Genomic DNA, 12,550 nt, shown 5'->3' with positions numbered 1-12,550 from the left:
GAAAGAAAAATATAAATTGATTATTTATTTTTTCGTTAAAATTTAGAGAAACAGATACTTTGTATATACATATGTATATACAATATAGGCATGATATGCCCTGGTGTGCTCGAGTCGCGCACTCGCGTTTATATATCTCAAATAAAGTATAAAATCTCAAACAATATACATGTTATAAAACGTAGGTTTTAGACTATACAATTTGAATATAGGGGACATACCAAATTTTTATACTTACTTCGATGAAAGTCGTTTAGATTTAGGATTTGCGTATAGTTTTTTTAAACTATATACGTTACATAAAAAGTATTTCAGAAATTAAAAGAATCTTAACTCTAGTATTGATTACATTAACTCTAGTATTGATTATCTTAACTTTAGTATTGATTACAATTTAATAGCACCTAATTTATTTGGATAGTTGTATTAATCTCATATCAGTTTAAAAAATTTTTCATTTTCATCATTTTTTAGATTCTTTTGAGGCATTTTTTATATGCTTGGTATATCTTTTTACCGTTGCAAAGTTTCTTTTTATTGAGATATCACTGCTTTTTGTAAAAATTTATATTTAATTATATTTAAATAGTACATTAAACGATAGATTTTATATAATAAATTTAAATATTTACTGATTTTGTTCAAACTAATCACAATCGAAAGCTTGCATCTACATTATATTACAAAACTGCGGTTAGATTCATGATTACGGCTTTAGTTCATGAGATATTTTAATCGAAATTTTATTTGACGTAAAGTTTCGAATAAGCTATTTGATAGCAACTCGACATATCGAAAGCAGTGATTCTCAATGATTGGATCTAATTCTTATATGTACTTGACGTCGCTACCGCGTAGCTTGATAAGCAAAATAATCGCATTAAATCTTAAAAATATAAACTTGAATGCCATTTTGAATATAGAAAAAGCTAATAGTAAAACGGAACAGAACATTTCTAAAAAAACTTACTGTATGCTAAGATAAAAACTTATATTAGAAAAATAAATGTTAATTAAAAAAAAATTATTCGTATAGTTTTATCTTACTGTAATTATTGAAAAAATAATTTATTTGCATTTCTCTCTTTTTTTCAAAACATAAATATTATTGCTTATGCAGCATAGATAAAAAATTATCTATACTGCTCTCGCGTATGGTGACGCTTGTCTTATTCTAAAAACAGGTTTATTCTGATTTTTCAGTACTTCGACGAGAATCTTGTCCTTCTCTTTCCGGATTCGCATCCAAATCGCGGACAGACGAAACCAGCTAGAAGATTATAAGTCAGAAGATGTAGGTCGCGTATTCTCGCATTTATAAGTTTGTGACGTAAATTAGAACGGCGTTAAGTAAATATCTATTATGTTCCGAGAAGTAATCGTCTGCAAAATATTAACTGAAAATTGTTAGTAATGAAACATTAAAAATATTACATAATCTAATTATATATTTTATTTTTTATAAAGAAGAATGTCAATTTTACTATTCTTCAATTTTTTAAAAGTGTTTAAGATTTTTTATATAACACTTTTGGAAATTTCAAACAAAGCAGAAAATGAATGCGCTTCTTCGTAATTCAATTTTATACTCTTATTCTAAGGACTTGAAATAGAAGGAAACTATGAATCAACACGCATAGAGGAACTACATATGGCTTTCGTGACGCTCGATTTCTAAAAGACTACGATAGACATTTAAAAGATAAGGTAGACATCTTTCAATAAAAATAGGAATAAAAAGAAGTGAAGTGGGAAGGTGGGGAGAATGTTAGACGGCGTTATAAATGAAAGTGGAACGCGAGTTGTTCTCTCGGATTTTCCTTTGATCCCTTCGATTCTTAACTTCTACAGATTAGAAAGGAGCGCAAACACTAAGATTGTTACTACTATAAAGCTCTGAGAAGATTCTGCGGCGAAAGTCTTTCACTAAAGATAGCCGATAGAACGTTAGCATTTCTGTTATTACTGCGTATACGTATCCTACATCGGTCAAGCATTTCTACGAAATTGAGCGTGATCTCTGTAAAATGATTTATTATCACTTGAGACAATTAGAAAAGAATCAGGAATAAAGAGATCGATAATAGAAAAATATCAGTTAAATACAAGTGTGTAAAGGTAACTATAATGTAAAGATAAAAATAATAATACAAGAAATAGAAAAATAAATATAATAGAACAAATAGAAATACAAAAAATGTGACGAACAAAATATTTTAGATTATTGTAATTGTTTTGTTTTAATACGTGATTCTTTTCTTTTGATAAACTTCCGTTATATTAAGTGGTCAATAAAGAATTTCTCGATCTTTATTTAAAATCATCATTATATACTGTATAAAACATAAAAAGAGGGTTCATGATTGTAATTTATAGTTATTGCTATGAGAATAGATGCTTCTAAAAGAGCGATCGTTTTAATCACGTCAATCAATGTTCATTCAAGTCATCTAATTGTACTTTCGAAAGTGTATAATAATTAATTAGTCTTATTATTTAATGGGGATCATTATCGATTGATGTCGATCGTAAGAATATATGAAATATTATCCAGAAAGGTCAGTGAGTTTTTGATCTCATTTCCTTGATACATAGGAAAGTGCAACGTCGTATTTGAAATTATCAGATTTTTCTCTTTATATTATTATAATATTTGTAGTCTTATTCTTATGCTATTGAAAAATTAGGCCTTGCACAAATTATATCTAATGGTTTAATTCTTCTGTGTATTGTAATAAAATGACAGAATATTTATAAATAAGTAAATTGTTTGCTAATTGCTTTTTCTGTTTCCTCCCTTCTTATTATATTCGAGTTTCGCCGACTTGAAAAATAATAAGTAACTAAAATAAAATTAAGTAAAAACTTTTTCATAAAGCAAAATATTTATAACATTAACATAAAAATTTTGTTAAATATATATATGTATATATTCTCTAAAAATATAATATTTTTAGAAAACTATGATTTTAAGTATATGTCAAATGAAACAAGCGTATATAAAATAATCACTCAACAACGCGGAAAAGATGCAACAATATACTTTGAGATTTTCAAATATCGATATAAATATGCCTTTTTTTAGAGAGGGATACATTTATTTATCATTTTTTTAATCTTTTGTTTCTTTTCTTTTAAATATATCACTGTTATCATCTTATTCTGTAAATATACTACATTATTATTATAATATTACATACACTATCTATTATTGAATGTTTCATATAAATACTATAATACTTTTGGAAAAGTGCCAAATTTGTCTGAAGCTTAATATCGCATAACTATGTGCGTTTTCATTGTAACGTCATCAAGCATAAGGGAATTCTTCCTGAGCCATACACGAATCTGATTGTGAGACGTTTTACGGTTATTCCGAGATTTCAGGAATGCGACTCAATTTACGATAACAATCTGCAGTCTGAGACATACGCTACACTCATTTACTATAAGCTCCGCAATAACTGCAATTGCATAGAATGGATAAGTACGTTCGTATCTATACATATTTTATCATGGATTGAAAATGAGTTGATATTTACAATTTTGAGAATAGAGATCGCTACTTATTGTTAACTAAATATAAAATTCTATTATAATTATTAAAATCTTATTTTTATTATCTGTATTGTAATCACAATTATAAATATAATCAATAGTGTGATTAATGATGTACAAATAAAAAATGTTTCAAAAGTTTATAAAAATGGTGTATTATTTTATAAATTATCAAGAGTTTTTTCGTTTTACTTTTATTAGTTTTATAATTTTGTATAATTATAACAGACATTCATTAAATTAAAAAAATTATCTCGAGACAAAGGCTGAAATGTCAAGTTCACCCAGTACCTCAATTTAAAAAAAAAATACATAGAAGTATAAAATTCCTAAAAATTTGATTATTTTTAAAAATATCATTACTATGTAATTATCTTTTTCTAAAATGCATTTTTAATATATCGCTTCCGTTATGTTTCTATAATTAAACTACAATAACAAGATTTCAATTAATTTTATTAAGCTGCCTTCTTCTTGAGATCGCCAACCTCCAGTTAATATCTCGATCGGAAATGTAATTCCTTTGACTCCTTGCGAATGTTGTACAGTGGCATCTGTAGAAATCTCCATCATCTTTTATCTCGTGAACTTTGACAAAATGCGGCGGACATATTTGCATATCGCGCCTTTATCTCATCCGGTGCACGTATAAATTCATATTTCCATTACAGTAAATCTGCGATGTCCGTCGCGGACATGCAATTTTATAAATCACAAGGACTAAAAGCAAAGCCTGGCTTCTAATTAAAAGAGAAAGAAACACTTTCTTCCCGCATTCAATCGCAATCTAGGATAATTCTGACAATGAGAGCAAATCCTGAATTAAAATTTTTTTTCTATATCTCAACGTTTCGACATCTAAATATAAAATTCTTGTAATATTTTTTTTTTAAGATTTTTTTCTTATATTATCAAAACGATCGTGAACCTCTTACACTGAGATAATTTACATGCGCGATGATTTCGTTACAATTTATATCGTCATTTTTCGCAAATTTCCAAGACTATCTATTTTAAACATTTTATAAAAAAAGAGATAATCAGAAAATATTACATACATATTATTATATTCAAGTTTCGCCGATTTGAAAAATAATAAGTAATTGAAATAAAATTAAGTAAAAATTTTTTCATAAAGCAAAATATTTATTCCATCACGTGATGATTTATACCATGCCTTTGTTATGTTTTAAGCGTCAGCGTACGTTATTATACATTATACTCCCACACAAATTTGATTTAATCAATGAAATATATGCAGTTGAAATTTTCTCACAACGTTTACTGACAAAAGTTCTTAATACAATCGACTCTACATACAGTATTGTTGATCGCCAACTTTTTTTCGCGAGAGTAATGCCTGAAATACAATATATTCGAAATACAATATATTCGAAAACAATGGTTTCGAATAATAACGATAGATAAATCGTTTCAAAGAGCAGAAACGATATCGTAGAAAAGACAGTAAGGTAAAAATATCTAATAAAATAATCAACTGACAATGATGGGGCTTTAATCGGTTTCCTAAAGCAACTGTGATATTCTTTAATATTATAATGAATATTGTATCGCATTTTTGAGCGAATTCGCACCGTCGAAGCGGAGAATAAAAATAATGGCGTGCGATATAATCAATAACCAATCGCCCCCCCAGAACGCGTCGCGAAAGACTAGAATGATTAAGAATAAATGCGCCTGGCGCGATTGGAAACATGAGATATATATTTACTTTTAACAACGATTAATAGTGATAATTATTATTACAGTGTTACAATGAAATTATTATTACAGTGTTACAATGAAATGCGATTCGACATCCTTTTTGATTTCCGGCGAATATAATGCTCGTATTTATATCTATGTAATACATATAGCGCGAGGAATACAATATATACAAATGTTATGACGCAGAATTGTCTTGTTGCGTTTTCAAGATATAACGAATAAAATTTTTCTATAATCAATAAGAAATAATAAATAAGGAATAATAAATAAGAGTATCAAGATAGATCTACAAAAGAATATTCGTTATTATTTTCCGAACAATATATGAATTGTTTTTCCTACGATAAGATTGGAAAATAATTTATAATAAATATTATGTAATGTATAGCACAATATCCTCCAAAATGCGTGCGAATACATGTGTGTAATGATTATTTTCGTTTAATAAAATAGTTTTCATTTATAAATAACATTAGAAGAAGAACTATGTCGAAGAATTGACAAATGGAGCGTCATGTAACTAAAATTAAGGACTATTTACGTAATACTAAATGAAATACTTACACACATCTTTATGAACTCTCGATACGCTTTAGTGTCTTGGTTATATATATTTTTTTTTATTTTCGTCATTTATCGCAGCATCACGCGTGTAACAATGTTTTGCGTTCTGCGTCCTGCTTATACTTGTTCAACCAGAGAAAAATCGCATAATTAATGTATTATATGGATGCTTCAACGTATCGCAGAAACATCTAATAAGAAAGATTTACTTTTAAATACATAATATCGCATCATAACACTTTACAGTTGCACAACAACATCGAGACTCATCCAAACACATTGGATTTTAGAAATTTGTGGACGGAATGCCATTCTTACGCGCATATCGATAAATCATTCAATTCAACTGATATTTTATTCTTCATCGCGTTCATCCTTAGCTAGCAAATTGAAAATTTCTTCTAAATATATTTCTAAATGTATTTTTAAATGTATTTCGATTATTTTACGCGTCAATCATAGGAATACATTTTGTATAAAATACCAATCAACCAGAATTTAATCCAATGATATGATTTTTTCACCTTCTTTTTCTCTCTCACTCTCTTTTTCTTTTTCTCTCTTTTTCCTTTTCTTTCTCAATCAGTGCATTTGGAAGCGAAACTCTCTAGATCCACATAATGTCCATTCATGTTATCCTCCAGCAGTTGAGCGAGATCCCTACGTAAGGTCTGGAATTCCGGCATACGATCAGGATCGGCGTGCCAACATCGGGATATCACCCTGAAGAGTTCGCTTCGACAGTGCGAAGCCAGACGATAACCGTTGTGTACGTTCCGCATGACTTCCGGCGCCGTCATATTCGGTACGGTAGAACCTGAAGAGATAGTGTAAGATGGAACAATTATTACGATGGGATATCAGCATGATAGGAAGTTATCATGTCAATTCATCGATTAGGCGTACATTGTTTTAACAAGATACAAAGTGATCCAAAGATAATACGTGACTTTGTTGTACGTAATCAAATTTTTTATTGTCGTACCAATAAAAGAAACGCGTTATAAAAATGTATAATAATATTTAATATCTTGAGCGAATCTTCCTAATGTTATTAATTAAAGAAAGTTAATGAATGGGTATATTTAATAAATAGAATGGCAAAAATACAATTCTACAGTAAATAATAAAAATCGGTTATATGTTTTTAATATCTGTTTTGCAACATTTATGCACATATGTTATTAGTGTGAACATGTCCGCGAACATGTATTTACTTATTTTTTACCTTATTTTCATATTAAATAACAGCGACACAATAAACGGACTCTCGGATGTCGATAATATTTATTCCGGTAACAAGTTACTCGAAAATCAGACTACTCACTTAGAGTGACGATTTCCCACATCAGAATTCCGAAACTCCAGACGTCGGTCTTCATCGTGAAAGGAAAATGGATCAACGATTCGGGGGCCATCCATGGGATTGGCAAGGCATTTTTCCCATGCCTGATCTCGATCACCTCGCCGTCTTACAATTAGTTGGCGAACCTCGATATGCCAAAGTCAAGAATCTTGCATAGCTTGTTATGATCCACGAGGACCACACAGTTTGGGCGGCAAGATCGCGATGAATCTGTACAGAAAGAACGAGGTCATCGATCGGTGTTGGAAAGATGTGTGTTACATTACTAGATTGCGATTACGACCTGATCAGGAAATTACACCGCGATATTACGAGTACTCGATACTTGAATACGACAAGTTATTTAAAAAAAGCTTAACCTTGAAATCGAGTTCATGCGCGACGAAACGAGATTTGACGCCGTGCCTGCAAATATTATTTCAGCGATACGGATCAGGTACTTATTGTAACGTTCACCGGTAACGCAGTTACTGTAATGCGCCTCTGCAGGGGTTCGTGTTGCAAATTTATACAATCGTCAAAAAGAAACAAATCTTTAAAATCTCATCATAAAATCGTTATACGAATTTAATCTCTTCTTGTATGCGCGATATATATATATATATATATATATATATATATATATATATATACACATATATATATTCCATTAATGTAAATATATAATTTGTGTGTATATAATGTTCTCGCAGAAAGAGACTTGGATTTAGTGATTTAGTAAATGGTCGTAAGTTTTCATTACTCTTGATAGTCGACAACCTGTAATTGACAACTTGAGCATCCTCCGATTTAATTATGTTAACTAAGCGAGATAATTATTATGAGTGATGTATAATCATGTTGAAAGCATGCATCCAATATACATTTATATTCACGTTAAAGAATTTAAATTCGTATTAACGAATGGGACCAATATTGTATTGTACTTTTCGTTACTTACATTTCATTAATGTTAATAGATCGATATCCTTATGATTAATGCTTATGAATTTCTTTATGTGCTTTAATATTTAATGAAATAAACCATTCCAGTAGAGATACAAGAAAATATCTCTTGTAAATCTTTTAATAAAAATAACCAGTTTCGCTAAAATATAATCAAGTGTAAAACAGCAAATGCAACCACGCACGCATGTAAGAGTTCATTGACCATAACACATCATATACGGCTTTAATCCTAGTAGAGATAAATTCTCAAGTGTAATATAAATGACGACTCAATTATATTATGCACTATATATTAATAATTAAAAACTATTTTTTAATTTTACATAACAAGAAAGTATATAAAAATTATATATTTTTTTTAAATATTGATAATGAGAAAAAATATAATCTTAGAGAAATCGAGAATAAGATCAATAATAATCTTTAAATTTTACCAAAAAAAAAAGATATAGAAATATTTTGCGTTCACTCATCAAAAACAACATTTCAGCTGATTATATATGAGAGAATACAAATATAAAAATTTATTTTTTTCTACAATATATATTATTTCATTCCCTTTTAGGGTTAAAGCCCTAAATTATTCGCAGCTTCTCAATTGACGTAACAACTGAGTAATCATCGAGTTGAACGAACGATTTCACTATTCAACAGGTTCTTTAGCGAAGTGGCAATTTCTATTATTTTTAATCGATTACAACACTAGTCATACTAATTATGTATCGTCGAAAACAAAATTATTCTTACCAGCAACACCTAGCATGACCGTCCTCATCCTAACAAATTACTAAGACTCATCAACAGTTCAATATCAACATCTATCACGAATCCCACTGTCACTACCACTGATTATCTCTCGGCACTATTTAATTAAGAAGATATCACTAAACTGATGACTTCCACTTGAAAAACGAAACAATAATTATCTTCTGATTCACAAACGTCACGTGTTTGCACAAGATCGAGGCTGCCTTGAAGGATCTTTATTCCAGAGGAATCTCTCGGTGCCAATGTTTGTTCGCTAAATCCACCTACAGCCGATCTGCTCTTCGAACTGGCGCGGAACGTCAGTTCTCCCGTGGTGGTAGGAGACGAGAAGAGCCTCCCCACGTCCACGTGGGGATAATATAGGAACGCAGAATCTCCCCCTCATACAACCATAACCGAGAAAACCGGACCGTCGTCGAGTTGGTGGATAAGCGTGTCGTAACGGAGAGAAGGAAGAAATCGGCCACAAATCGGGCTCCTTCTCTTCGTTCGCACGAGAGAGTCGTGTCTTTACTCTCAGTCAACAGTCTACACGCAGCATCGCACTCTTGTACCGCGATATACAAGGTGCTCGAGGTTCATCATACTTTCTTTCATTCCCTCAGTTATATTCTTTAAGTCGATTTAAGTTTCCTATAGTAAATTTCCTAAAAAATATCGAAATTTCAATTCTTTGATCGTTAAATTTTTTATTTAAGTATTAATTATGTGGAAAAATTGGAAGCTATAAAAGAAACACTGCGTTCTATTTAAATTTAGATAAAGAAATGATTCTAAATTGAGAGACCGATAGGCAAAAAAAAATGAGAAAGACGTACGGTACATCTTGTACACTGTAATTGTATCAATGTCGGGTTAACAGGTGATCAACACGCATTATTCTTTCTACGATTCCGGATCTAATACTTTCGATGTGACACTCTATTGTGCCGAGAAAGTTTTGCCTCACCATTGATCATAGCGATCTTTTCTTCTCGCATGCGTAAAACAGGTGGCTCTATAAAATGTCTTCGACAAACTCTATGTAATGATAGAAAGCCGAGATTTTTTCCTTAAATATCGAACAATTTTTTCTTTCTCAATGAAAATATTACAAACGAAAAATTAAAAAAAATTAGAAGTTAAATTCTTTATTTAATTTTGATTAATTTTAAAGTTAGAAATTTTGAGTAAAATGATAAATACAAGTCTACTTGAAAATATTTTTAATATATATTGGAATATTTAATCGATGAAAAATAATTAAAAATATAGAGATTAATAGATAGAGATAGATAGAGAGATAGACAGATTTATAGATAGATAGATAGATAGATTTTATTTATTCGAAGGCTATTATCACGCATGATTTAACTTGAGATTTACTCGAAAACGCGTTTTTATTATAATAAAATATTACATTTATTCAGTCGCGATTTAAATATTCGCATCGTTTATATTCGCAACAGTACCGTGAAAAAAAATTAATCGGCATGAGCGGTACAGTGGGTTAACCGATGAGTTGTTTTCTCTATGATTGCCACTTTATGTCTCTTACTTTCAATAACACGATTAACAGTATACGATTGTTTAGAGAAAGTCACCCAATTTCGCAATATTCTCCATATAATGGCATATTGATCATTGTGCTCGATTGCTCTCGACATTACAATAATAACTTATTCACAATAATAACTTATAAAAATGAATTTTAGAAAATATATGTATAGCGTGCGTTCATATATGTATATGTGTGTTATCAGAAGGTGTACTAATTCAAGAAGTGTACTAATTTAATGTTACGTTAATTGTACCGTTTGCAAAATTGGACAGCAATTTAGATTTGAATTAACTTCTTATTACTTAAAAATGTAGTTCAACATTATCGATTTAAGAGTGTCGAATTTATAAAATCGGGACAATCTTATTTAGTATATATAATTCATAAGAAAAAATAGATAGAGATAGATAGATAGATAGACAGATTGATAGATTTTATTTATTCAAAGGCTATTATCACGCATGATTTAACTTGAGATTTACTCGAAAGCGCGTTTTTATTATAATAAAATATTACATTTATTCAGTCGCGATTTAGACTGCAATTGTAAACTTTCTCACCTTAGATTAACTCATCTGAGATTACTTGGAAGGTGCACTAAGCACTGTAATATCCAGTTACCTATGTAATATCTGTGCAAAAGTAACGGCGAAAGTGTTATTCTATATATAAAGTGCGCATTTTGAAACATCAAAAGTGCGATAAGAAAAAAACGCGCAAAGATATAGACACAAGTCGCATAGGAACACTTTCTCACGTTAATTATATTTCCCATTCATTATGATATTGTCATGCTAATAATAATATAAATTTCTTAATCCCTTTATTTTTGCGAAACTGCTTTGCGAATACGCATCGAAGGTAAAACTTAAAAATATATTACACGCATCTATTTAATTAATGCGAGTCATTTAAGAATCATTTACAAAGTGACTTTCTCCTTCACAAATCAGCATTAATTAAAATTAATTTCTTGGCATTATAAATATATATAATTCTCTTGTCTATTATACAAATATTATATATTTTTTGTAACTTGCATATGTATATCAATAACAAAAATAAGTCTTATTGAAGGAAATTAAAGAAAATTAATAGTAAAACGCAAGCAATTAACTGTCAAACTTGTCTAACATATATATTACAAAGTAATGATACATGTCCAGAAGATATACAAATTAATATAAATGAAATTGTTATTCACAAAATATCATCTCTGCTACACAATGTAATATGAATAATATTCAGAATCTCCAGAAACTATAACAATATCGACATTTTGTTATATTCAAGCATGTACAATATATTAATATAACACATTAAATATCTTTATATTGTTATTGTTAAAAATTACTAGAAATCAATGTATAATAATATATAATAAAATATAAATTAATATTAATATAAATATTAACATAATTTATTATTGGTATTATTATGCATTATTAAATGTATACGTATATATATATATTTTTAAACAAATCAATACAATATGTAACAATTTTTAAAAATACAAATAATTTTACCATTTTTTTTATCTATGACACATTTGATAATTGCTTTGACAGTAATGATATCTAATATATTTTTAAGGATAATATATTCTATATAATAATTTCTATAATACTAATACAATGTTCTTAATTTCTAATTCAATAACTGCGTATAAGAACAAGTAATTTCATAACAGTGTATGCAAAAATTAATCAATAACAAATATAGAGATTGTTATTCACGAAATATCTTCTCTGCTATACAATGTAATATGAGAAATGCGCTATTAATTATATTCAAGTATGTACAATCTGAAATAACATACATATATTGAAAAAGGTGTGTATGTTATTTCAGATTCTATATATAATTAATAGCAGATTTCCCTCATTTTAAAAGTAGATAAAAATTCTAGTAACAAAATGTCAATGTTATTATAGTTTTTGAAAATTCTGAATATTATTCATATTACATTGGATATGTGTACATTGTGTATGTGTAAAATATTTGACATTAAATTTAAGATCTTTTCTTTTTCGAGTACATAAACTATTACGACTAAACTTTGATTAATTAAATCGGCG

The 12,550-nt window shown here is 29.1% G+C and overlaps 1 protein-coding gene across 1 annotated transcript; it reads right to left on the bottom strand.

The window, feature by feature from the left end:
• Positions 1-4,641: 4,641 nt before the first annotated feature.
• Positions 4,642-9,466, bottom strand: LOC145973862 (tyrosine kinase receptor Cad96Ca-like). Its single transcript, XM_083103470.1, has 3 exons — positions 8,912-9,466; positions 7,178-7,426; positions 4,642-6,667 (listed from the first exon to the last, which is right to left on the bottom strand). Exons 2-3 carry the CDS (start codon positions 7,266-7,268, stop codon positions 6,429-6,431), a joined length of 330 nt encoding a protein of 109 aa, XP_082959596.1. The 5' UTR covers positions 7,269-7,426; positions 8,912-9,466; the 3' UTR covers positions 4,642-6,428.
• Between the last annotated feature and the right edge of the window lie 3,084 nt (positions 9,467-12,550).

Source organism: Camponotus vicinus, unplaced genomic scaffold, assembly GCF_025532165.1.
Source record: "Camponotus vicinus isolate PSW18456_S1 unplaced genomic scaffold, iyCamVici1.0 SCAF_6, whole genome shotgun sequence".
Classification (NCBI taxonomy): Eukaryota; Metazoa; Arthropoda; class Insecta; order Hymenoptera; family Formicidae; genus Camponotus; species Camponotus vicinus.
The sequence above is the reverse complement of the archived record's forward strand: the minus strand, read 5'-3'. Positions and strand labels throughout refer to the sequence as shown.